This window comes from Arvicanthis niloticus, chromosome 1 (assembly GCF_011762505.2).
Source record: "Arvicanthis niloticus isolate mArvNil1 chromosome 1, mArvNil1.pat.X, whole genome shotgun sequence".
Lineage (NCBI taxonomy): Eukaryota > Metazoa > Chordata > Mammalia > Rodentia > Muridae > Arvicanthis > Arvicanthis niloticus.
In genome coordinates this window covers 4,705,913-4,732,090 of record NC_047658.1, presented here as the reverse complement: position 1 = coordinate 4,732,090, position 26,178 = coordinate 4,705,913, and the positions used below count along the sequence as shown (strand labels likewise).

Genomic DNA, 26,178 nt, shown 5'->3' with positions numbered 1-26,178 from the left:
GAGGTGCAGTATTTGCTTTGGTCCTCACATGAATCACTCCCTAAGACACACGACTGTCCCCCCACTGACCCCATGTCTCCAAGCCTTGAACAGAACAGTGTCTCCCCTTCCCCCCTCAAAGTGACAAAAATCCCTCAGCAAGATGAGAAGGCAAGACCCGTTCCCCACTCTGTATAGCACACCAGGTGTTTCCCCCTTACCCTCTCACTCTCTCCCCGCCTCTCCAGATCTTGCAGTTCTGTCTCTCTACATCTGTGTCTTCCTGTCTCCATCCTCTCAATCTCCACTCTCCCATCTCCCTTGCCCTGGGTCCCCACGCCCTCCTCCTCAATCTCCTTCTCCCTGTGCATTCCCTATCCCTGACTCTGTCTCTATCTCTTCCCACTCTTGTTTCTACCTCTGCCCCAGGTCTTCAGTCCTGAGAGATGAGACAAAAGGGGAAGTGGGGTGTGGGGAACAGAGAGGAGAGGGAGGATGGAAAATCCAGGCAGAAGGGAAGATGGTCAGGCAGACCGGCTAGGCTCCCTTGGCATCTCTGTCAGAGCCCCGCCCAGGACTGTGTGGCCTGGCCCATATAAGCAGCTCCTGGCCTGGCACTGAGAACTTAGTGTCTGCTGTCACCAAGAACCTCTATCTCCATCCCCTCACGTGGATCTGCAGGTAGGAGCGCCTTCTCTTCCCTAAGTCCCTGCTCTCAGGCAGGCACCTCTGCTTAGTTCTCTTCTTACCTGGCTCACAGCTCTGTCTCTCTTCTTGTCTCTGACTGTCTGTACGTGACTAGGATCATCATCTTACTCTTTCTCAATGCCTCATATCCCCAGTCTCACCTTTCCAACCCGACTGGTACAGAGTTGAATTTAGAAATTCTGGGGCCCAGCACCCAGTCTCAGAGCCTGTTCAGATAGGCCCATCAGGCATTTCTCTTTTGTCTCTGGGCCTATAGCCCTCTGTAAAATCAGCTTGTAGAGGTAACAATATGCCCCAGCGTGTGGACATCTCTAGTGGTGTCTCTGTGTGCCCCTGGCTCAGATTCTTTCCCACCTGTCTCTGCCACAGCTAGCTACCTTTTCCCTCGGTAACTCTCCTATCCTGCCTCTGCTCCAAGAAGGGTCCTCTGGGGTCTGTCGGGCAGCTGTTAAAATGATGGGCGAGTAGTTCGCCCACCTACCCATCCCAGCCCCCAGGCTAACTTGGCCTCTTTCTCCTCAGCTCCCTTCCCCCTGAGAGTCCATCTCCCCCAGTGCCCTAGTCCCTTGCCCTCCCCTGCCCAGTATCCAGCATCCCTTGGACAGACTACGTTGCTGTTGCCGTAGCCATCCCCTGCAGCCGTTCACACAGCAGCCACCTCCTCAGGGCCAGCGAGATGCAGTTTGAGATGCACGACCACGTGAAAGGCAAAGGTGGGGTCACTGAATGCACCAGCAACCTTCTGGGTGCCAGGAACCTGGCTGCCTCCCTCCCCTGGGCACCCTGGCTTCAAAATCAAATGGCACCTGCTTCTACCCCAGAGGCCCCAGGAAATGTCGGAGTCCAGTCATGGAGGAGGAGGTGGTCCTATGTGTAGCCAAGGCCAGGCTCGCCCAGCCGTGGTGCTCACTTTTCCTTCCAACTTTGGCTCAACCAGATGTGTAGTTGGCAACAGCAGCAGAGACAAACTAGGGGTGTTAATGACCGAATGTGACAGATAGGAATGGGGAGGTGCAGTGATGTTTCCTCCAGTGGGCGGCCAGGTGGCCTGCCCAGACTGCCCGGCAGAAGGAAGGGTGGCAGGGTGGCGCGGCTCAGAAGGCCCTTCCAGGATGCTTGTTGATCCCCGCTTCTCTTACCTCCACAGCCATGTCATATCCAGTGACTAGTCAGCCTCAGTGCACCAACACCTGCTACCAGACACAGCTCAGCGATTGGCACACGGGTCTCACCGACTGTTGCAACGATATGCCCGTCTGTAAGTGTCCAGGGAGGATGGGGAGGAAGGGAAGCTCACCCCATACTTTTGCAATCTTCACTTTACCTGGGATCCCATCATCCAATCCTCTGCCTTCTACCGTGACCCTACTCCCTCACCAGTCACTAACCTACCCCACCCCGAGCCCAATTACTTTGAGTCTTCGTTTTCTTCTCTACAACTGTCCTCCCGGAGCCCTCATCCCCTCCGTGCCACTGCTCGTGCCCTTCCCGGGGGCAAGCACAGCAGGCCTGGGACCTGACCGTTCTGCCCTGTCCAGGTCTGTGCGGCACTTTCGCTCCGCTGTGCCTCGCCTGCCGCATCTCTGACGACTTTGGGGAGTGCTGCTGTGCGCCCTACCTACCCGGAGGACTGCACTCTCTGCGTACCGGCATGCGGGAGCGTTACCACATCCAGGTGCGCGCCAAGCCAAGACCAAAGGGATTGAGACAGAAGACCGCCACCTGGCACCCCAAAGCAAAGCTCCTGACCTTTCTCGATTTCTCTCTTTCCCACCCTCCAGGGCTCCGTCGGGCACGACTGGGCTGCCCTCACCTTTTGCCTGCCCTGCGCCCTCTGTCAGATGGCTCGGGAACTGAAGATCCGAGAGTAAGGACATCCTCTTCTGAGTCCTTGGTCCTGCCTTGCCTCTCTGGGAGGCCACTCCTTGGAAAGCCTGTCCCACTGCCCCTGTCCCACAGCCAAAAAAAAAAATACACCCACAATAAAAACTGGAAAACCAACCCCACCTACAAGCTTTTATTGTCGCGGGGAAGGACTCTGGGTGCAGTGGGAGGTTTGCTGAAGGGGGTGGGATGCATGAAAGGCGTCTAGGTGTATCAGACAAGACAGGTCTGCTAGGAAGCCTCACAAAGTAGAACCATTAGCCCCGAGGTGGCAGATGGCCTATCTGAAGTCCTGCCCATATCCTGAAAATAAGCAAAAGTAGACAGTCTTCGGGACAGATACCAAAGCCTGCTGCAATCCAGATGCTGGGGCACAAAGTGTAAGAGAAGACCAGGCTGCATGTTATGAGGGCTGCATAGTGAGACCCTACCTCAAATAGAAGAAAACTTTTAAAGTATTAAGAAAAATATTTAAACTCTTCAATGGTCTTGCCTGCTCAGTCAGTATCTATAGACACTGTAAAAAAGAATTTTAATTTATGCATATGGGCGTTGTGCCTGCACATACCACATATGTATAGTGCCCAAAGGGGGTTGGGTCCCCCATAACCTGTTCTCATTAGCCTCCAGACAAGATGAGCCATAGGGGAAACACCCCCAAGGGCACTCCGTCGTCAGCTCCCATCCTATGTTCATCACCACCTCCTCAGCTCAGCTCATTGACTTCGACTGGTGACATTTACTGCAACAGGAACTAACCGGAAGACGCTTGGGTCTCAGAATTCCTGGGACCCAGTTTTTACCTTGCCATTTCTGTGTTATCAGAGTGAAGTTATAAACCTTTTCCAGCCTGTTTTCACCTCTGAGAGTAGTTCTTAGTGTGTAAAACAAAGTATAATAAGAGATGGCTCAGAGGTTAAACTCTTGGGGAGCAGTTTGGTTCACAGAACCTACATGGCAGCTCACGATGACTGCCTGGAACTCTAGTTTGAAAGGATCTGATGCCCTCTCCTGGCTTCCCAGGGCACCTCCACCCACATGCATACATACATACACATAATTTCTTTTAAAGCCAAGTTTATGTTCACATCTCATAGAGCAGGAGGCACCATCAGCTCATAAAAGCAAAACTCATATGGGGCCAGAGTGCCGCCTGAAAGTACTATGTCACTCATGAGCCACATGGCCGTGCACTGAAGGGCGTGACTTGTGTTGGGGCCAAGCATACAGAGAAAGTGCACTGTTGAACATCTGCAGCAAAAGATCCGTGCGGAGATGAGGCCGAGGTCAGAGATCTCAGGTTGGCATCTGCCCTCGAATCCAGGCTTTGGCGTTCCAGGGCTGAGGGCTATGATGGCTAAGCATGATGCTCTTTCAGCTTTGATGTTGAGTTTACTTCCGAGAATACGCATGCACACCCAGCTCCACGGTCCTGCAGCTGCTGCCTCACCAGCACTACCAGTTCTCAGTGCTCAATTCCTCCAGTTGAAATAATCATTTCTGTGTCTGTACCCCAGGCTTTTCTTGTCTAATGACAATCCCTGGGACACAGACTGTGATTCTCCCTGAGCCAAACTGTGGCAGGGACAAAGAAAGGGTCAAAGATGTCCCTGCCCATTCTCCCACCATCTCTCTTCTGGGGAATAGGAGATCCTGTTGTGGCACCCTGCCAGTGCCAAGAAGGGCCAGAGCCAGGCTCAGGATTCATGGCTTGTAGATGGGACCAGACCAAAGACACATGTTCCACTCACCCAAAGCCTATCCATCCCTCCCTCCCTCCCTCCCTCCCTCCCTCCCTCCCTCCCTCCCTCCCTCCCTCCCTCCCTCCCTCCCCTGCACACAGACAGTAGTCAAGACGCCCGAGTCTTCCCCACACTTGAGTCTTGCCCACACTTTATTCGTTGCCTCAGTTGCCCTGCTGTCCTAGAGATGTGACTCCTGCTGACATGCACACATTAGCGGAGGGGCCACATCAGACTAGGGTAACTGCAGCAAGGGGAAGAGGCTGGGCCCAACCCCACCCCAGGATCAAAACAGCAGTGAGGATGTGGAGTCTTGGGAAAGCGAGCGTCCCAAGTTCAGGCAGCTGCCTAAGCCTGGGGGAAGAGAGAGCTCCTAAGTCCAAAAAGGAGGTTCAGGTAGGGGTAGCCTCTGAGGAGAGTCCCAAAGACTCAAGAAAAAGAGCCAAATGATGGCCCCTCCAGGGTCTCCCACCCCACACCTGCCAGGGCGGGGTGTGAGGCATCCCGCAAAGGATCTGCCTCTGAGGCTCCCTTGAAATAAGCCTACATCTCCAGGTTCAGCTGGTGATCCTGGTCCAACCCGGCAGCAGCTCTCAGCTCCTACAGCGGGCAGCTGACTGTCCTGTCCTCTCTGTAGCTGTCCCTCTTGCTGTCGTACTCAAAGCGCTTGCTGTATAAACCTGCCGTCACACCTGGCTCAAGCCCCAGCCTGTCTCAGCTTAGTACTGACCTCTCTGTCCACCCATGGCCCAGGACATAAAGTGGCCATTCTAGATAATGCCCTCTTCCTTACCCTAATACCTGCGCCACTGTCACATCCTGTCACTCACCCCCGCTCCTGCCCAGTTACCCCTGCAGCCTCTCCTGTGACCACCAGCCCACTCTTCCCCCAGAGCTGAGGCTCCTCGCTTACCAGCACAGAGCTGCCCAACCGCTTGCTTCCCACTGCTCTGAGAACAGAGCCCGGTTCATGCTGCGCTTGATCTGGGCTGCAGTGGCCAGCTTCCTGGCTCTTGTAATAAAACAAACCGCCTCCAGCCTCAGGCCCTTCAGCCGCACCGTTTCCTTGAGTCTTGAATTTGTTCCCAAAGGTCTTCCCTCAGTCTGTCACCTTTCTTAGCCCAGTTTCTCCAAATGCTTCATCGATTTTACTTCAATGCCACACTGTGTGTATGTGTGCGCGTACACCTGTCTCCTTCCACAAGAACTCAAGTCCCACCAGATGAGGGAACCTCCTCTCACTCCTGCTTTGCTCTGTGCCTACAACTGTGTTAGGCACAAAGTAGCAGCTCAATAAATAGTTGCTAAATGCAGAACAAAAGGGGAACCCTGGGAAAAGGGAGCCAGTGGTTTCTGAGGACTATCCAGGGGATCTCTAGTCCAGAGTGGCCCCATCAGGCAACATGGTAGCTGTGGAAGAGGACCCTTGACAGGTCAAAGGGACATGCTAGTGAGATTATCTTGACTCAACAGTCCCTTCCGGCCTCCACCACCCCCGTGTCCACTGCCTCCAGCACCCCCGCTGCCCCCACAGTATTCATGCAGCCTATGCCGCAGAGTGACAAGGGCTGACCCAAGGCAGGCCCCATGGGGAGCACGAGGCCCCCCAGGTAGCTGGAGCAGCAGAGTGGCCACACCAGCCATGCCGTCTTCTGTGGGCTCCAGGGTGATGGGCCCAGCTCGCAGGCCAGCTGTGGGGGCAGGGAGGGCTGGCGGGCAGCACCCTCCTCCCATGGGTCCCCAGGGACCCCCAGCTCCTGTCAGCAATAGGGGGGCTAGGAAAGGCTCGGAGCGGCGGAAGGCAGGAGGTGGAAGCCCAGCTGGCTTCCAGGCAGGTGCTGGGCCTGCAGGATCTGGAGGGAAGCAGACAGTGACCTTGGCAAAGGGGCGGCTGGCCATCTTGGTCATCTCCTGCAGGTGCCGGCGCTGCTCTTGTCGCTGGTCCAGAGCCTGCTTGGCCTTCCAGAGGAGCACACAGAGTGAGAGGAAGAGGAAGAAGCAGGAAAAGAAGACAGAGAAGAAGACGAACAGGTCAATGTGGGCCTGGTCTTGCCGGAAGAAAAGCAGGCCCTGTGAGTCTGCCGAGCCGTTGGCACCAGGCCCATTGGGATCTCCTACACCCAGCAGCAGCAGGTAGAAGCGGCTGGATTTGAGGGCATGATGCTCATGGGGATAGGTGATCACTAGCCTGTCCCGCACACTGCGGACCACCAGCACTGCCGACGGTTCAGTCACTGTCACGTAGGTAATCAGGCCCCGTGGCCACACCTCCCGGACTCGTGGCTCCACCGGTGAACTTGGTCCATTTCCAGTCCCCAATCCCCCTAGGTCCCCGGCCACCCGAGGTACACCATCAGCAGGAGGCGGGGGAGGTGGTGGAGGTGGAGGTGGCTGGATGTGCACAGTGTGGACACCTGTGTCAGGAGCCACTCGGACCACAAAAGTGTCATAGGAGGTGGAGACATAGAGGTCCACAGCACCGAAGGTCACGTCTAGTGTCAGGCGAATGTCCACATTGGTGAACTTGGGTTGGACACCAAACAGCACGGTGCGGCCAGGACCCAAGGCCCGGCGCTTGGGCTCGTGGAAGCAGTTGGTCTGGGAGGTGGGGTCCAGGCAGCACTCCTGCTCCACAGAGATGAGGCGGTAACACTGCTGGCCACCCAGAGGGCTCCCGTGGAACGACTCCCGGCACTTGGCACACTGACAGGACAGGAGAAGAGTTGGCCATCAGGGCCGAGCTCAGTGCTGAGACCCTCAATGCCAAACAGCCACAGCACTGTGCCCCACCCAGCACACCCTACCTGCACCCCAGCATGGGGCACTGTGCCAGTGACCTGACCTCACCGAACCTCTGTACTGACAGGAACCAAGGCTTGCTCAGGGGACTAAAATCATATTCACAGCCTGTGGCTCAGTTTGGCCAGCATGTTCTGCCCGCCTGGCTTCTTCTTGGGGCCTCTAATCCAGATGATCCTCTGCCTAGATAGATCTACAGGTCCACCTGCCTGACACCATCGCTTCCACCTGAAGTGTCACCGTTTTACAGAGGCCTTCCTCAGTCATGGTCACCATATCTACCCCTCAGTCACAGTCACCATACCTACCACTTAGTCATGGTGGTTATTACATGGCTAGTTATTACTGCTATAAATACCAACTAAGCACTACTTGGGGCAGCCAACAGAGTGACTGGAGGAGGTCTGCACTGACCACCAGCCCACTCTAGCAAAGGCCAGCGAATGTGTCTGACAGTATTGAGGGTGTCTTGTTTTGTTTCGTTTTTTGCTGAGCACAGTGACACACATCAGTAATCCTAATGTAGGGGGTTTACTGTTCTACCACTGAGCCACAACTCCAGCCCCTCACTGGGGGATTCTAGGCAGGGGCTCTACCACTGAGCCACGCCCCCGGCCCCTCACTGGGGGATTCTAGGCAGGGGCTCTACCACTGAGCCACACCCCGAGCCCCTCACTGGGGGATTCTAGGCAGGGGCTCTACCACTGAGCCACGCCCCAGCCCCTCACTGGGGGATTCTAGGCAGGGGCTCTACCACTGAACCACACCCCCAGCCCCTCACTGGGGGATTCTAGGCAGGGGCTCTACCACTGAGCCACGCCCCCAGCCCCTCACTGAGGGAGTCTAGGCAGGGGCTCTACCACTGAGCCATACCCTTAGCCCCTCACTGGGGGTCTTAGGGCAGGGGCTCTACCATAGTGGCATGCTTTCAGGCCCTCAATGAGCTTTGTATATATGAATACATGCATGTATGTATATGTGCCTGTGTGTAGTTTATGTGTGAGCACATTTTGTGTGTGTGCACATGCATATGCAAGTAAATTTGAAGATCCAGACTTGGGTCTTCTTGAGACTATGTATCTCTGGCTGGCCAGGAACTCAAAGAGATCCACCTGCCTCTGCCTCCCAAACGCTGGGACTAAAGGTGTGCACCACCATGCCTGGCAATAAACTTGGTTCTTAGTGCTTGTGTAGTAGACACTTTACTGACTGAGCTATCTGTTGGCATCCCAAGCAGGCCTTTCAATCAAACACCAGTAAAGTCAAATTTCTGGTTTAGGGTGAAAAGGATGGAGGTCAGTAAGGCTTGTCTGGATGGGGCTACACCTCTACTGACAAACCGTCTGTTCCTGGAAAAGAGAAGACGGCGATCAGACAGGAAGCTGTTCCCCCAGGCCTGGAGAGAGCGGCTGGGTGGAAGGAGTGGGGCAGAGCAGTCAGCCAGCTTCTCTGCTTCAGAAATGAGAAATGGGCCTATGGGGGATCTGGGTTTGTGTTAGGTTTCATCAGATTAAGTCTTGCACCATGCGGGCCTAGTACTGACAGAATCCTCCTGCCACAGCCTCCTAAGAATTAGGATCCCAGGCTAGAGCCACAGACCTGGCTCACAAGGGGGATTTAAAGTCTAAGTTTAGAGCTAATGAGAACCTTCATCAGCCAGATTTCACGTGGTGGGAAAGGGGACGTGGGACAAAAACCTCCCCAGTAGCAAAACTGGCATGGGGGGGCAGAGCCTAGTCACAGTGACATTTCTGACGTCACTGTGACTTCCTGGATGCACCCATTCCTCCACACTGGCCCCAGGGCACACAGGTACTTGTTGGCCCTCCAGTTGCTGTCGTATTGAGACGGGCTCTCATTTAGCACAGGGAGGCGTCACAACCTCTGCGTAGCTTCTGATCCTCCTCCCTCCTCTGCCTCCCAAGTGCCGGGGTCACATCTGTGCCACCACACTGCGACTGCAGTGTGGGAGAGAAAGCCAGGGCTGTGTGCGCACGTCAGGCCAGTCTCCAGCAGCTGAGACTCATCCTCTCACTGCTGTTTCTGAAACAGTAGCCCCCTGTTGCCCAGGCTGGCCTTGAACTCAGGGTCCTCCTCAGCCCCTGGAACAGCTGGCATGTGCCACAGCACCCAGACAGACCTGTTGTCAGAGTCAAAACATCTGCTTCCCCCACCCGCACTGCCCCGGCTCGGCGAGTATACAACATGATCTCCATCCCGAACCAGGTTCAGAGCCCTGACCTTGGTCCCGATCTCACCCCAGCTCTGCCCTGTGCTCCTGTGGCACCGAGCCCAGGAGCGGCTTTCCAGACACACCTGGTACTTGTAGCAGTCTCGGCGGTCACTGGGAGAGCTACCCTGGCAGGTGCCTGTCTCTGTGTTGTTCTGACATGGGCATCCTGTTCCGTCCTGCTCGTTACAGGTGTCAGCGTGGCCATTACACTGGCACCTGAGAATAGAAGAGAGTAGGGGTGAATGTCCTGACCTCCAGACTCTCGGAGGTCAAGCCCACTGCCCCAGCCACAGGGTCCTTGAGCAACAATCTGCTTGGACTGTCTCCAGTTTTCTGGAGTTTCAGAAGGGCAGGCACTGAACAGGGGTGATCTTGAGGCCTCCTTCCTCAGCTGCCTTCTGTGGACTCAGGAGCCCAGTCTCCCTCCAGGTCTTTCTGCAGCCCTTGTTGCAGCCCTTGTTGCAGCCCTCTGAGGTGGGGACCTGTCCTGTGAGCTTCACTCATGTTCCGCACCCACTGCCTGGCCTCCAGCTTTCTTAGACTTCACTCACTTCTGGTTGACAATAGAGGCCTAGGCAAGGAGGCCTAGTTCCCAGAGTTACTCCCGGGGAGAAGGGCAAGGGCCGGGCTCTTCCTCTTACTTGGTGCATTTCCCATCCAGGAGGAAGTAGCCATGGAGGCAGCTCTCACATCTGTCCCCGTAGCTGTTGTTCTGGCAGTTCACACACACAGCTTCATCTTCACTCGGACCTTCTGCCACCCAGGTTTCAATCTGGCCAACAAGGGCACAGAGAGACATGGGCCAGCCCTCTTCCCTCAGACAAAGTGGTCTAGGCTCTAGCTTCCTCCCTCAGGTACAGGGTCCAGGCCTAGCCTCCTCCCTCAGACATAGGGGTCCAGGGCTCAGCCTCTTCTATCAGACCCAGCCTTCTCAGACACAGGGGTTGAGGCCTTACTCTCCTCCCTCAGACACAGAAGTCCAGGCCCCAGCCTCCTCCCTCAGACATAGGGGCCTAGACCCAGTCTTCCTCCTTCAGGCCCCAGCCTCCTCCCTCAGACACAGGGGTCCAGGCCTTACCCTCCTCCCTCAGACTCATGAGTGAAGACTTCATTCCCTCACCTCCTCTGGATCCAGTGAGTACTTCTCTGGCTCCTTTCTGGCCATTTCTAGCTCTTTCCTGGAGACGCACACATGGCTGTTTCCTCGACAGAAGGCATGGCAGGGCCGGCAGGTTCCACCACCCAAAGCTGAACCCACAAACAGTGGGAGACACTGCTCACAATGGCTACCCTGGTAACAAAAGACAGTGCCATTAAAAGGTCTGGGGAAACACGGGGCAGAGGGACACAGGGTTGGGCACCTGGACTGCCCTCCCAGCTAGGCTGCAATTTAGCCTTACCTTCACTTACCCCTAGCCCTTAAGTCCTGAGCAACAAGGCCTTCCCCACACCCAGCTTCCCCAGCCATTCTGTACACAGCCCCCATAGTCTTTTCACATCTCCCCAGAATAGGGTTCTCCCACTCCTTCCCTGCCCATGGCTTCTCAGGACTGGGAATGAACCTTAGGATGCCTCAGCAGGAGGGCTGGCAACCTAGAATCCTCCACTTAGGGCTGGGGTGTGAATCAGTGGTACAGCACTTGCCTAGCATGCCGAACATCCTGGGTTCCATCCCCAGCTCCAACAAAATATACTTTAAAAACCAATAAAAAGCCCCTTGACGGCAGGCCCTTACCTTGGTGTGGTTCCGGCACAGCAGGCAATGATCCCGTGCGCCGACACCAGCACACTCACTGTGGCGGTTACAGCGACACTCTGTGGAGCAGTTGCGGCCAACAAAGCCAAAGTGACAGCGGCAATGATCAGGCTCCACACAGGAGCCGTTCACACAGCCCTGGGCACACACAGGGCGGCAGACGCCGGTCACACTGCAGGGACAAGCAGCGATGAGGGCAGGGGCCTAGTCTTTATCCATGGTCCCACCCTCTTTCAGTAGTCTGCTCACCCAGAGTCTGCCCATCCCTGCCCCCACAATGCTCTTCTAGAGACTCATTCTTTCCTGGCTTCTCTATTTTGCATAGTGGGTCAGCCGACTGTCCTCCTGTCTCACAGATCGGCTCCATCACCCGTGAGCCTGGGCTCCGTGTAACAGATACCTGGGCCATGTCCTTCTGCGTGATGTGTGTCCTCCCATCCTCACTGCCCTGTCTGTCTGCCCACCCTCTCCTGCCATCTCGACTAAGTCTCACTTGTCCATGGTGTAGCCCGTCTTGCAGCTGCACTCGTAGCCGTGGGGCTGGTCGTGGCAGTTCTGAGTCTCATTGCAGTCATGGTGCCCGTTTGCACACTCGTCCTCAGGGGGGCAGGACAGGAAGGCCCAGGATGCCCCAGGACGTCCACACGTTAGCCCTAACCCCAGAGGACACAGGGCTTTACCCGGGAGATCTCTTCACCGCTGTCCCAGACACCTGTGCCCTTGCCACCTCCCCTGAATCCCACCTCAGAACTGCCCCCCATTTTGTTCTCTGTGCCCCTGCCAACCACCTGCCCAGCCCTTGGAACCTCTCTCACCATCTCGGGGACCACTGAGACCACCTTCCATGCAGTGGCCACCCCCATCCTGGCCCCCCCAGGCACACCAGCCACAGTGGGGGCGTCGCAGGCACAGGGCGCACTGTGTGGCCTGAGCACAGCCCAGCGAACAGCTCTCTGGCCCCCGAAGCAGCCGCCCACAGCCTCCAGCCATACACCGCAAGGGCAGGTAGGAGGGGCTCAGGCACTGTCCAGGGAAATGAAGAAGAGAGAGGGGAGGAAAAGAAAGTTAAATACACTTCTCAAACTTTTCTCCCAGGCCCCACCCTCCCTGGTTTTAGCTAGCTCAGGGCACAAGCGGGTCTATCAGAAGTCTTTGCAAGCAGACATCAAGACTAGAACTGTTAGATAAGCCCAGGACAGACAGTAGCTCACGCTTGCGATCCCAGAAGACGGGGTGGAGGCAAAAGGATCAAGACATAACAGCTTCCAGGGCTCAGTGTTCAGCCCTAGGAAGTCCTGCTGAACTTGCTACCCGTGACCAAAGGGAACTGGGCAATCCCAGGATTTTGGAGGCAGAAACTGGAGAAAGAAGAGGTTCCAGACCAGGGCAGGTAAGACACCTCGAAAGGGTAAATGCACATGTTGCTAAACTTGATGACGACAGGAGTTTGATCCCTGGGACCCATACAGGGGGAAAATTGGACTCACTCATACAAGTTGTCCTCTGACCTCTAAACATGTACCCCTCCCAAAATGAGTAAGTGTGTGTAACTGAGGAGGAGGAGACGAAAGAAGGAGGAAGAAGAAGAGGAGAAAAGGAAAGAGAAGAAAAGTAGTCAAGGCCAGCCTAGGTTATATGAATTCCAGGCTAGCCTGAGCTACAGAGGAAGACCATATTTTTAAAAGTGCTGGGCAGTGGTGCTGCACGCCTTTAATCCCAGCACTTGGGAGGCAGAGGCAGACAGATCCCAATCCCTATGAGTTCAAGGCCAGCCTGGTCTACAAAGTAAGTTCCAGGACAGCCAAGGCTACACAAAGAAACTGCCTTGAAAGAAGAGGAAAAACACACACATACACACACACACACACACACACACACGCACACGCACGCACACACACGAGCACACACACAGAAACGCCCATGTCCCGTAAGTCCTATTACATAGATGTAAAGTCTCCTTTCCCTACTCAGCTCCTGTCCCTGAAAGAAGGCGGTAATGAGACAGTGAGTGTCACAAGCAGGGTCACAAGCCATAGCTTCCTTTTCTTTTTAAAAGATAATGTATTTATTTTTATTTTATGGCTTTGTATTTTACCTACATGTATGTCTGTATGGGGGTGTTGAACCCTTGATTTACAGATAGCTGTGAGCCATCCCTTCAGCCCACAAGACAGTTCTTATAACAAATTAGGACTAGCTTTGGGGCAAACAGGCAACTTCTTTTTTTTTTTTTTGTTTTTTGTTTTTTGTTTTTTGTTTTTTGTTTTTTGTTTTTTGTTTTTTTGAGACAGGGTTTCTCTGTGTAGCCCTGGCTGTCCCAGAACTCACTCTGTAGACCAGGCTGGCTTCAAACTCAGAAATCCGCCTGCCTCTGCCTCCCAAGTGCTGGGATTAAAGGCGTGCGATACTACCGCCCGGCTTGGCAACTTCTAACCCAGCCAAGTAATGGAGGTGTCCTAGGTAGGAAGCCAGCCTACAATTCACAAGCTATCACTCACTGGTTGGGACAGACTGCTTACAGAGTGAATGGGCCTTTGGGAACGTACCATGGGCATAAGAGCATTTTATTTAGTGTCTAGCCTTGTGTGAAATGTAAGAGGGGTGCGATTAATCTGGGCTGGCTGCCCAAGGGAAGTTAGGAAGAATAAAGCAAGTATGTAGTGCTGAAGCAGACCCCTGAAGGCTGTGGCCAGAGACCTGAGTCTGTGAGAGCGGGGCTGGCTGCGAGCAGAGCCCAGGGGCAGAGCTCTGCCAAGGAGTCCAGTGCTTTTGTGAACAAGTTCTCATAAACTCTGCTCTCCCCTGCCTGCCCCAACAGCCCAGCAGAGACTCTATGTCTCTAGGCTATCCTGGAACTTTCGACCCTCCTGCCTCAGCCACCTGAGCCCTAGTGTTAGGCATGCACCAGCCTGCAGCATCATTCTCCTGTGTTGGGATGACTGGAGGGCTAGAGAGTTGGCTTCAAGGTAAGGCGCACACTGCTCTTGCACAGGATTCAAGTGTGGATCCCAGAACCCATGTGGATCCTGAACGACCTCAGGTGCTGTCCACCTCGTCTCTGAGTCAGTCTCTCATTGGCCTGGAAGTCACTGAGTAAGCTAGACTAGCCATCGAGTTCCAGGGCCCCGCCTGTGTCCACCTCCTTAGCACTGAGTTACAAGTGAGTCCTACATACCTGGACTTTTTTATCATGGGTTGTGGGGATGAAACGCAGGTCTTCCTGCTTGAAGGGCAGCTGCTTTACTGAGTATGCCATCTTCTCAGGCCCAGAGCCTGAGAGTTTGATTACAAGGTACATAAACCAATACACCACTCATAGGCAAAGCTTCTAGCTATAGAAGCTGGCAGCCCTCTATGCTAGGATGTACAGGAAGCACTAGTGGGTTCTCTCTAATGTCACCCTTAGAATGGAAGTCACAATGGCATGTGTCCCCTACTCTGCATGCACTGTGGCCTACTGGATGAAGGGTGAGGGGATGGCTGACTCAGTCAGTTCCCAGTGGTTTGGTGAGCCAGCATGCAGCCACTAGGTCCTGCCTATCAGCCTATGCACAAGAAATAGATATCGGTGGGAATCAGACATTCCTTGATAGATATGACAATGAGGACAGATCTGACTTGCCTTCCACAGGGGCACGCCAAGACAAATGCTTTTGTCTGCCACTAGGACGACTAAATCTTGCTAGGTGGACACATTCTGGGCCTTCCAGATGTGGACGACGTGGTGGGCAGCTACATCCTAGCCACCTGTGCCTGTCAAGTACGGCCACCTCCACCAGTCACGTCCTCAAACCACAGGCAAGGTCCTGGCCTACCCTGTTTGAACTGGGGCCTCCCAGCCCTCCCTGGCAGTGTCTTACTGGGCCCTGAATAAGGCCCTGACATCCAGGAAGGGGCATAAAGCTGTGATCATAATGGCAGGAGGCATGAAAGACAAGAAGGGAAAGAGGACAGGAGCGAAGAGAGAGGAGGATGGGCCGGAGCTGGGGGAGAAGGGCAGCAGGACACGGGCATTACCTGCTGGAGGCTGCTGCTCCACACACAGTGCTGCCAGCCTCCATCTGCGCCCTTGGAGGCCAGGCAGGATGTGCAGTTGGGGAGGAGGTGACAGGGTGTGGGGCAGGGCAGTGGGGGCGACGACTCCACAGGCATAGGAGATACATTGAGCAGAGAATGGCTGAAGCAAGTCCAGTCATAGGTGGGCTGCACTGACAGGATACGGCGAGTTTCCCCTGGTGGTGGGGGACAGGGTCAGTAACCAGTCTGCTTCCCAGACTCTCCTCCTTCAGGAGTCTAGATGCCAGCCCTTCTTCTCCAGACCCAAGAGTTTAAGCCCTAGCACTGCCAACTCAGACTCGGTGTCTAGTCCCTGGCCTTCCTCTCTCAGCCCCCAGCTTTTCTCTGACACACAGGTGCCCAGGCCCCTAACCCCCTAGAAAGCAAACGTCAAGGCTCACCGGTCCTCTTGAACTGCCGCGTCCACATGCACTTCCCCTCCCGTGTGCACTGCTCACAATCAGCAGCCCCACACGCGGCCTCCGAGCAGTTCCCAGCCCAGAAGACCTCTCGCTGGTTGATTCGACAGTCATTCTCTGAGGTGCAGGACCCATTGCGCCCAATGCAGGCACCCTCTGGGCAGTTGGTGCACCACTTGCAACGGGGAATGGATGCCTGGTAGGGGAGGGTGGACCTCGTGGGCTCTGTGGGGCTCCACATCCCTTCTTCCTACCCAACCAACCACAGCTGACAAGTTCCATGGTTCCTGAGATGCAGGGATGGGGGAGGGGGCAGTAAACCAGAGTGGAAACCAGTATCCCTGTCCCTCCACCCACCACTCACCTCTCCATCTCCGGGCTGCAGGGTCCGAGGATGGCGTGCCAGGCACTCACTGCAGGTCCGCAGCCTGCGACATTCCTCAGGCGACCGAGGCATTGGGGAGCAAGGGGGCACGCCACAACCCAGCCTAGGGGACATAAAGTTAGCTCACTCACTTGCTTCTAGGACTTGTTTTTGTCTCTTGTACATGGTCCTACAGAACCCTACACCATGTCCCAAGCTGTACCTCAGGATCCTGGTTAGGCCCACCCCTTTGTCATACAAGTCCTCCTGCCATTGAGCCCGAGGCATCACCAACTGTCTCCTCCTTCCTACCCCTACCCAAAACAGTATTCCTCCTCTTGTGCAGCAGAAGTCACGGTCTCTCTGTGCCACCTGCCCGTGCCACTCTGTCCCCCCACAAGCACTCCAGGAATCTCTCTGCTCAGGTCTCCAACTTCCATCCTCCCCCCGCTCTACCCCCAATCCACAGCACAGGTCCTAATTCCTTGGAAATGCATGGGATTTTAGCATTTTACAGATTTTAGAAAAACAGTGGGTACTCCTGCTATGACACACAGGCCCGTGTGTGTGTGTGTGTGTGTGTGTGTGTGTGTGTGTGTGTGTGCGCGCGCATCCCATAATCAAATCCATTATGCATACCACAGGATACATGATGACACGACCCACTGCCTTTCATGGGACAAACAAGCCCTAAACAGGCTTCCATCATGGCACTGGGGCAAATGAATGAGTTAACCAACGAATGACTTGGTTTCCAAAAGTGTCTGCATTCCTGCAGCTGAGGGGGCTGCAGATTTGGTCAGAGCCTGGTCCTAGCCAGGTACTAGAAACCTGCCTTTCTGGTCTCAGTGTCTTCCTGTACAGATGACACTGCAAATACCTGGGCACAGCACTGCTTTCAATCTTTGCCGGTCTAAACTAGACTATACATGTAGAAGCAAGTTCTAACCTAGTTCCCCAAAAAGGGGAGACACTGAGATACAAGCAGGGTTCAGACTGGAGTATTCCCAACCACCTCCACCTCTGATGATCATTCTCTTTCCCGTGTGTGAAGCAGAACCTGACAGTCGAACTTCAAGACCCCTCTCAAGTCCAGCTCACCTCCTAAAGCCCACAGTACATAGTGTTTACTGTGTCATGGACTGTCAGTCTCTATGGTTACCTGTGGGCCTGGTCCCCAGACAGGCAGGCACCATGGCACCAGGTGCAGGCCCCAGACTGGTTACAAGCTTCAGGTGAAGGCAGCAGATGGCAAGGGTCAGGGGGCAGGGTCAATGCCAGCAGGCGGCCCAAGGCTACTCCCCCAAATCCTCCAGAGATGTACAGATGGCTACCCACTGCTGCCACTGCATGGGCCACAGACTCCTCCATCGGAGACCCCACAAAGGCTGGACCTGAAGAAAGATGGGGTGTTCTAAGAGGTAGAAAGCAGGAAACACAAAGAAGAGACCCACTGAGAGATTGGTCAGGAGGGACATCAAGAGAGGACAGAGTGAAAAAGAGCCAATAAAGACAGATAAAGGCAGGCAGGCAGGCAGGCAGGAGAATTAGACAGCAAAGACTGGGACAGAAATGCAGACAAACAGAAAGAGAACAGGAAGAGAGGTGGGGGCTGGAGAGATGACTCAGTGGTCAAGAGCACTGTTGCTCTTGGAGAGGACCGGGGTTTGGTTTCTTGCACCCACAACTGTCTGTAACTCCAAGTTTAGGCATGTGATGCCTCCTTCTGACCTCTGTGGGCACATGACATGCACATACAGACAAGCACTCATACATGTAAAATAAAATAAACATATCTAAAACGGTTAGAAGGAGGAGGAGGCGAGGACAAGGAGGAGGAAGAGAAGAGGAGGACAAAGAGGAGAAGGAAAAGGAAGAGGAGGAGGAGGGGAGGTGGGCTGGGCATGTGGCTGACTGACAGAGCTAACCTAACATGCACAGGCTGCACCTTGGGCTCCACCTGTAACACTGGAAGAACAAATCGCCATCACGGAAATGAAAAGAGCAGACAAAGACTCTGGAACTGGATGGAGGTGGTGGTCACACAGCACAAAAAGCTACATGACAGGAAAAGCTCTAAATGCCACCATAACAGAAATGTGTTTGTATGTGTGTGAGGTGGAAACTTAGGGTTCTTTGGCGAGTCAGTTGTGTTGGACGGTGTTTTGCTGGAGCAAACACATGAAAGAGTGTTGTCCTGAAGTGGACACAGGTGAAAGGCTACGACAGACTCATGAAGAACATTCAGCTGAAGCAGACACAGGAGAGAGGGTGTTCTGCTAATGCAAGCATGTGAAAGGACACGTGATGAAGGACTCTTCGCTAGTAACTCATACGTGTTGGTCTTCCTTACATTGCATAGTTAGCTCCATTTGTTGGGACTCCATAGAGAGAAACGCACCAGAAAACCTCTGGTGGTGTGCTGCAGCTTCTTACCACTTCCACAGACTTAGGCTGATTGTCAGAGTGATGTCAGCTGAGACAGACACACATGCTGAGGCCAGACATGTGCTGAGGCAAGACGCATGGAGGACACGTGATGTATGGAGGGAGTATGAACAGGACTCGCCCGTAGTGACAGAGCTGAGGAGAGCTAGCTGTGCAAGACTAGTGGCTCTCACGTCGTCACTTCCCTGAGAGAGGCACAGCTGAGAACTACTCCTGGTGTCCCTCCAGGTCCCTCCTGCAGACTTGTGCAGGTTAGTACCTAGCTGTCTCTGCTAGGTGGTGCCAACAGTAGTGATTAGTGTTTGCTATCTTAACTCTACCGAATTGGACTGTTGGTGTATCCGTGGAGTGTTTACGAATGGATCGAGCTGCCGCTGCTGACCTCTGAACTAAACTGCTGATTTCCTGACAACACAGAAGGGGTCTGCTCCAAAGAACCTTTCTAAACAAGTCCACTTCCCCTGTATCCTTTCTTTTCCACTACCTCTGGTGGGTGGTGGGCTACATGGGAGGTTAAGGCATTTAAGAACCATCATTAAGATAGGTTTTAAAGTTACATGTGTGTGCGTGCGCATGAAGCCAGGGCACTGTACATGCCAAGCAAGTGCACTGCCACGTGGCTACACACACTTGGCTTTTTTAAAAGAGTAATTTCATATTACATAAATTCATGTTTATTTTTAATCCAAGACAGGATGAATATTAAAATAGTTGAGTCAAAAAAAAATGGTTGAGTAAAAGGGAATTAGGAAGGGTGAGAGAGAAAGGGAAAGTGAAAAGAGAAAACACACAGAACACAGGTCCTGGACACACAAGCAGTCACTCAGTGCTTGGGGAAATGAAAGGCTACACAAGGCCTGAGGTCATGGCTTAACAGTACAGCTCACATAGACATGCACCAGCGAGGGCTGGAACCCTTGGCTCAGCAAATCTACCAGTGAGGGGTCAATAGATAACCTGCCTAGAATCCCCCAGTGAGGGGCTGGGGGCGTGGCTCAGTGGTAGAGCCCCTGCCTAGAATCCCCCAGTGAGGGGCTGGGGGCGTGGCTCAGTGGTAGAGCCCCTGCCTAGAATCCCCCAGTGAGGGGCTGGGGGCGTGGCTCAGTGGTAGAACCCCTGCCTAGAATCCCCCAGTGAGGGGCTGGGGGCGTGGCTCAGTGGTAGAGCCCCTGCCTAGAATCCCCCAGTGAGGGGCTGGGGGCGTGGCTCAGGGGTGGAGCCCCTGCCTAGAATCCCCCAGTGAGGGGCTGGGGGCGTGGCTCAGGGGTGGAGCATTTACAAGGCCAAGGAGACAAATGTAGGAGAACAGGGTTGTGTTGTGCCTATGTTGGTAGGAAGAGTTGTAAGTGACGCACAGCACAGTCCTACTCTCCTCTGGTCCTCTGGGAGAAGAGAAAGGCAGAAGAGGAGAACAAGGCCAGGCTTACAAGGAGCACTACAGGGCTACAGGTAGAGTGCTGGCCTAGAATCCACAAATGGGGGGTAAGAGACATGGCTCAGACAGAGCACTTGCTCTCCCAGTGGCTTAGTGAATTCTAACTGTCTTGTATGTGCAAGGCCTCAGTGTCTCAGAAGCACTGGAAAAGGAAAAAGGCCATATGCCCATTTCTATTTCTCTCTCAGTAAAAACTCTGCTTATTTCAAAATGCTTACGAGCCCTAAGCTATCTAGACTCCCTCGTATATTCTTCCAGTAATGACAGTCACCGCTTTCCTGGTATCAAGTTTATAATGGTCAGGAAATAAGCAGCACTGAGATTTATTTGTTGGTTTCTGGAGTTTCTTTTGAGCTTCATAAAAGTAAATTTATTCTACAATACATTCTACATTTCTATATATTTAAAATACAAATGGAATTCTAGAACTTCCAATTCTTTAAAAGATCATTTAATGTGTGTGGGTGTGCATGTGCGTGCATTCAAGTACATGTGTGTGTGCACACGTGCACACGTGTGTGTGTGTGTGTGTGTGTGTGTGTGTGTGTGTGTGTGTATACACCCCCATCAGGTGTCATCCATCCCTTAATCCTCTTTACTTATTCCTTTGAGGCAAGGTCTCTCCCTGAACTTGGAACTTGAGTTTTCTTAGCTAGGCCAAACGCCAACAAGCTCCAGTGACTTCTGCCTCTGCCTGCCTCAGAGCTGGGGTCCCACACATATGTGGGACCCTCGACTTGTTATGTGGGTGCTGGGAGTTAAACTCTAGTCTTCATGAATACACAGAAAGCATGCTTAACTGCTGAGCTATCTCTCCAACTCTCTAAGCCCATCTCTAACCTGGCAGAAAAATCTGGACACTTCCCACTTTCAAGGCGGTTTTAAGGCGGTTTTTGCTACAGATGTCTTGTTTTTCTTCCTATTTTATAAATTATGTACAATGATTACTATTACTTTTATTAGTTGAATAAAAACATATTTCTGTGGTGGTGCATACCTTTAAATCTCAGCACTCAGGATTCAGAGGCAGGTGGATTTCTGTGAGTTCAAGGGCAGCCTGGTCCACAGAGTTCCAAGCAAGCCAAGCTGACATAGTGATACTACATCTCAAAATAACAAAGCAATAAATAAATAAAAACAAACCACTCTAAGGAAAAAAGACAGGGGCTATGAGACAGCTCAGAGAGTTGTCATTTGCCATTGAGTCTATGAGCTGAGTCAATTCCTAGGACCCACATGTGGAAGGACAGACCTGCCTCCTTCAAGTTGACCTTCAAAAGAAACTGTCTTTGAAAAACCAAAGAAAAAAGAAATTCCGTGGTCTCTAGTTTATGGAGAAGAAAGGAATTTTGCTGATGGGTCCTAAGAGACCCAAATGACTTTTAATGAGGGTCACAGTCCCCAGACAGAGACAGGGCTGCAGATGGATGTCAGACTCCTGGGGACAGGGACTCACGGGTGAGGTCAGGCAGGAGCCAGGTGTTGCAGTTGACCTGGTAGAGCAGAACATCACTGCTGAATTCATCAGGGTCTGAACGCCCGCCAAGGACCACCATGGTGTCTCCGAGCAGAGCTGAAGCGTGGAAAAGCCGGGGCCGGGGCTGTTGGGAGACACATGTAGGGAGGGCCTAGGCATCAGACCCCACCCTCAGTTCCACACTTCTTCCCAACCCACCTGCCACCCATAAACTTCCCTCCCAGCCTCACCCAGCTCATCCCCTCCTCACCCACTTTAGAAGGGAAACCCTTGGGTCTTACAGGGCAGCCCACAGAACCATCCACTCCCTGGAAACTTGGTCTCTTCTGCACCCCTCCCTCAGAGGGGCTTGGGGATGTGTGTGTACATCACATGCAACTGTCCCTACCAGCATAGACAGAGTCCTGCTCTCCCACACCTGTGTCCTTGGCCTTAAAAGGCCAGAGGTTACAGAAAAGGATAGATGGGGGCTCAGGAAGGGATCTGTCAGGGTGGTGTGGGGGCAGAAACCATGCCTCTGATTGCCTTGCCAAGAATTTTCTTCCCCAAACCAGGGATGGAGGAAAAACAATTAGCATTTTTCACAGTTCATTTATAGGGACTGAAAGGAGGGGACAGGGACAGAAATCTGAGTGGGTGGATCTAGTTCTTGAGGAACCCCGCTTCTGTGGCTGTAGCCAGCTGTCCTAACCTTTGCCCCCTGAGAAGGCGCCAGCAAGCTCCAGGTGCGGTCAGGACAGTGCAGGGAGTAGAGCTCCGGAGAAGGCGCTGCCAGCTCCACATGGAAACGGAAACCTCCAAACACATATAGGGAGTCGGTAGCCTCATGGTAGACTGCAGAATGACCATAGAGACCTAGAGGGGAAGAAGGACCACAGAGATGGTAGGGAAGGGCTAATGGCCAGTAGTATCCCCTCACTGCCTGGGCTCTCTTAATGACCACATCCCCTGGCCAAAAGGCTCTGTGGCCAGAGGCGTGGATAGCCCTTCACTCCTCCCTCTCCTTAGGGTCTGGAAGACAACCACAGAGAGGTTAGCCAATGGTTGGGAAGATGTGACAGAGCAGCGAGGAGAGAGACAGGGTGGTGGGATGTCTAACAGTTGGTGCTTGTAGACATGTAGGGGAGACCCAGAGAGGACAGAGGAGAACAAAGACAAAGAGCCCCTAAGAGGTGGGGATCTTAGAAGCTGGGGAAAGAAATGGCAGCGACACTAAGGGAGGGAAGGAACAAAGCTTCTCTGGAAAGCTAGCTGCAGTCAGGTGACAACAAGATGTTTTTAAACTACAGTGGACAGTGAACAGAACGTGGGAGTAGACAGGAAGCTTACGGACAGTCCAGACAGCTTCCACGGCAGCCTCACCTGTTGGGGGTGTCCCACTCTGGGCTCCAGATACCCAGGTGCCTGTTGCCAGCTGGTACTCCAACAACTGCTGGTTGAAGCCATTTTCAGGGGAGTAGCCACCCACCAAGAGCAGAGACAAGCCTCGACGGGCAGTAAGGGTGTGACCAGCGACCGCTGGTAGCTCCATGTTCTGAGGGGCCTGTAAGATGGAGAACTAATGTCACGCAAGGGGGCAGAGGAAGACTCACTTTATGACAGGAGTGGAGAGTTTCATAGCCGCTTATACCCTGTCTGCCAGGGCCCAGTTAGGTTCTGCCCACTGCACACCCACTTATTCAGGAACATCAGAAGTCCTTATTTCTCTGTTCACTCTGTTGCTGGGTGGAAATGCATCCCACCCTGGCCAATGAGAGTGTCAAAGGCCCTTGTCCAGGGATCAGCTTATAGCTACACATGTATAACCTAAATTCAATTCTAGAATTCCCTATCATACTATGAAGCTGAGTATTGACCCCAGGACCTGGTGTAAGCTAAATAAGGGCCCTACCACTGAGCCACGCCCACTCTAACTTCTCACTGGGGGATTCTAGGCAAGGGCTCTACCACTGAGCCACGCCCCCAGCCCCTCACTGGGGGATTCTAGGCAGGGGCTCTACCACCGAGCCACGCCCCCAGCCCCTCACTGGGGGATTCTAGGCAGGGGCTCTACCACTGAGCCACGCCCCCAGTGCCTAACTGGGAGATTCCTGGCAAGCTTTTTACAGCTAAAATACACCCAGGTCATGTTCCTGTGCTTCTGTTGGTACCCTGAGGATAGATTCCTCTAGTGAGGAAGCTCAAAGGAACTACAATGAACAGCCGTTGGATCTGCTGTGAGGAGCAGGGCTAGGATGGAGACAGATGCTCACCTTCTCTTGTCTCCACTGCAGGGTAGTGAGGTTAAGGACCCAGAAGTCACGGGTGACGCCCCCAGCTGTGAGGCCCCCCAGCAGGTACATGGCACCACGGCCAGCAGGCACATAGGCAGCTGCATGGAAGGAGCGGGGTGATGGGCCTGGGCCCCCATCCTCAGCTCCTGCCAGCATCTGTGTCCACCTGCGCTCACTGACTGAATACCTGGAGCCAAAATGCAAGCTATCAGTCTCATTAAGCAGTCAACCCCGCATCTTTCGAGATGTCCTAGAATCCCTTGGTTATTTTCCTATGACAATCCTGCTAACATGTCCCTCACTTGAGTGGTTTTCGGCAATAACTCAGGTAAGAGGTATTTCAGCAGTCCCTAAAATAAGCTTCTCTTACATAAGTATCTCATCGCCCTAGAGATGCACAGAGAATCTCTTATAAGTATTATCTGTCAATAAAAAAAGGCAATGGCCAATGAGCTGAGGCAGGAAATAAGAGGTGGGACACTCGCAGGAAAAGAGAGAATTCTGGGAAATAGTGAGAGAATAAAAGGAGATGCAGGGAGAGACTCTGGGAGAGACCCTGGGAAAGACAATAAGGAAGTCGCAGGTCAGGACTGAAGGAAAGGTAACTAACCACCTGGAAGACACAGAATAGTTTGAATGGGTTTAAAAAGTTACAAGCTAGTCAGGGAATGGGCAAAAGCTTGTGGCCAAGGCATTCATTAATAAACAGTTTGTCTCAGAGTCATCATTCTGGGAGCAGGAATGAACAAAAGAGGTAAAACGATTTTTTTTATAGTAGTCCTTACCTATACAGGTTTCCCAGCAGGCCCTGGGGCAGACCCAGGCCCCCAAACATCCACAAAGTGGCATCAGGTCCCTCTACCATAGTATGTCCCAGGCGATGTAGGAAGCGACTAGCAGTGTCCTGGAGTGGAAACGAGGGGGTCAGAGATCAGGCCAAGGTCATGACAAAGTGCCAGGCCTAGGTGGAGAGTTTTATGGTAGTCCCAAGAATGGAGGTGAAAAATGGCCAAAGCCGTTGCCCTAACTCACAGCTGAGAGGCGGCTGTCCATGAGCGTTTCCCAGACCAACTGTCCACCATCCAGCTTCGTGGCACAGTCGGGGCCACCAAAGCCCTCAGCACAGATGCATACACCTAGGCTCTGAGGACATCAGAAAGCATCTCAGAGGAGCCCTGAACACCATTCCTACCCTACCCGGCAGCTCCTGCCCCACATGTACCTGGTTACAAATCCCTGCCCCAGTGTGGGCATTGCAGTTCTCAGGACACAGAGCCATGCGGCAGTGAGGGCCAGCCCAGCCCTGAGGACATCGGCAGAGCCCAGCACCTGCAGCCCCATCCTGGGGCACACATTCCTGAGGGACAGGGCAACTGCCAGGACCTCCTGATCCACATCGGGCAGAGCCCACAGAAGCATTGAATCCCCAGGAGGAGGAGCCATTGGCCTCCCAGTGCAACACAAGTAACCCTGTGAGGAAAGAGGCAGAGAGGTGGGCAGAGCCCTACTCTGGGCGCTGCTCCTATGTTTGTAGAGAAAAACCAAGCACACCAGCCATTCACCACGTAACCCCTTACCCAATCCATCAGGTGCCACACATTTTAGTTCTGAGTGGGGAGGTTGTTTTGTTTTTTAGACAAAGTAGCTCAGGCTGACCTTGAACTCACTGTAACTGAGGATGAACTTGAACTCCTACCATGCCTCTTCCTCCCAAGTGCTAGGATTACAGGAGTGTGCCACTACACCTGGCTCTAAATTCCAGCCACTTTCTACCTAAATCTTAGGTTAGGGTTCTAGATCTATGGTAGAATATGTGCCTGCCACAGGCAAGGCCATGGGTTCAGTCCCCGGAGTCATAAAGGCCATCAAACATTACAGTTTAGATTCCTGTCTGCCCACTGCTCACTATCTTTCATCTTGGGCACCGGCACCACCTCCTATGGTCTCCTGGCTGCCCTACATTCTGCCCTCCAGCAGCCCTTGTGATCTTGTGAGGCATGATTTGGACCCCACTGTGGGCAACTACAGGCCTTTCACAGCTCCACACACTCCTGTGTAAGAGCAGTGTTCCCAAGAAAGAGTACTGTGGTGGCTGGTGCACACCTGTAATGCTAGCTCTCAGAAGACCAGAGGATCAGGAGTTCAAGGACATTCTGGGTATAGAAAAGACAGACCCAGTTGCTAGGATATAGCTCAATTGGTAGAGTGCTTGCCTAGCATGGACAAAGTCATGGGTTCAGTTCCCAACACTACACAAAACTTATTATCCCAACACTGGGGAGCTGGAAGCACAAGATCAGGATTTCAAGGTCATCTTCAACTACACTGTTGAAGGCTGGCGTGGGCCATGAGAACCTGGCTCAAAAGGAAGGGACAGAGGGAGAGAGAGTGGACACAGGCTCACCCCTGTAATAATTCCATCCCTAGGGAGACTGAGGAAATAGGAGTTCATGAGTTTAGGGGATCCTGGGCTTCATGACAAGATTTTCTTTCCAATAAAACCTTCCCTTTCTGGCACTCATAAGGTCCTAAGGACTCCTCTGGACTCAAGATCTCCCACTTTTGCCATCTTTACACCCCAGCTAGCCTTTCCAGTCTGCTCTCG

At 53.4% G+C, this 26,178-nt stretch overlaps 2 protein-coding genes across 3 annotated transcripts in view; one reads left to right on the top strand and one right to left on the bottom strand.

Moving 5' to 3' along the window:
- The first annotated feature begins 556 nt into the window (after positions 1-556).
- On the top strand, positions 557-2,688 carry Cnfn (cornifelin). Of its 2 annotated transcripts, XM_034522350.2 has the most exons (5): positions 572-660; positions 1,210-1,400; positions 1,835-1,945; positions 2,226-2,362; positions 2,469-2,688. In XM_034522350.2, exons 2-5 carry the CDS (start codon positions 1,364-1,366, stop codon positions 2,556-2,558), a joined length of 375 nt encoding a protein of 124 aa, XP_034378241.1. In that variant the 5' UTR covers positions 572-660; positions 1,210-1,363; the 3' UTR covers positions 2,559-2,688. The 2 variants fall into 2 exon arrangements, with proteins under 2 accessions (XP_034378250.1, XP_034378241.1); XM_034522359.2 differs by lacking the exon at positions 1,210-1,400 and having other exon boundaries at positions 557-660.
- Positions 2,689-4,447: 1,759 nt separating this feature from the next.
- Positions 4,448-26,178, bottom strand: part of Megf8 (multiple EGF like domains 8) — a 48,681-nt gene continuing 26,950 nt past the window's right edge. Inside the window, exons 24-41 of the mRNA XM_034504541.2 lie at positions 24,796-25,043; positions 24,606-24,716; positions 24,359-24,477; positions 23,553-23,760; positions 22,663-22,843; positions 21,992-22,155; positions 21,280-21,424; positions 17,103-17,334; positions 15,941-16,064; positions 15,559-15,772; positions 15,119-15,333; positions 11,917-12,124; positions 11,595-11,754; positions 11,081-11,273; positions 10,466-10,636; positions 9,987-10,117; positions 9,429-9,561; positions 4,448-7,016 (exon numbers count right to left, since the gene is read on the bottom strand). Of these exons, the coding sequence (XP_034360432.1) occupies positions 5,748-7,016; positions 9,429-9,561; positions 9,987-10,117; positions 10,466-10,636; positions 11,081-11,273; positions 11,595-11,754; positions 11,917-12,124; positions 15,119-15,333; positions 15,559-15,772; positions 15,941-16,064; positions 17,103-17,334; positions 21,280-21,424; positions 21,992-22,155; positions 22,663-22,843; positions 23,553-23,760; positions 24,359-24,477; positions 24,606-24,716; positions 24,796-25,043 (4,226 nt within the window). The 3' untranslated portion in view covers positions 4,448-5,747. The remainder of the gene's footprint in view (positions 7,017-9,428; positions 9,562-9,986; positions 10,118-10,465; positions 10,637-11,080; positions 11,274-11,594; positions 11,755-11,916; positions 12,125-15,118; positions 15,334-15,558; positions 15,773-15,940; positions 16,065-17,102; positions 17,335-21,279; positions 21,425-21,991; positions 22,156-22,662; positions 22,844-23,552; positions 23,761-24,358; positions 24,478-24,605; positions 24,717-24,795; positions 25,044-26,178) is intronic.

What these genes read in the sequence shown, in the direction of transcription:
- Cnfn (XM_034522350.2), top strand. Translation starts at nt 1,364, where the DNA reads ATGCAGTTTGAGATGCACGACCACGTGAAAGGCAAAG. An exon ending in TTGCAACGATATGCCCGTCT is followed by an intron (nt 1,946 to 2,225) that starts GTAAGTGTCCAG and finishes TGCCCTGTCCAG; the next exon opens with GTCTGTGCGGCACTTTCGCT. An exon ending in GGGAGCGTTACCACATCCAG is followed by an intron (nt 2,363 to 2,468) that starts GTGCGCGCCAAG and finishes CCCACCCTCCAG; the next exon opens with GGCTCCGTCGGGCACGACTG.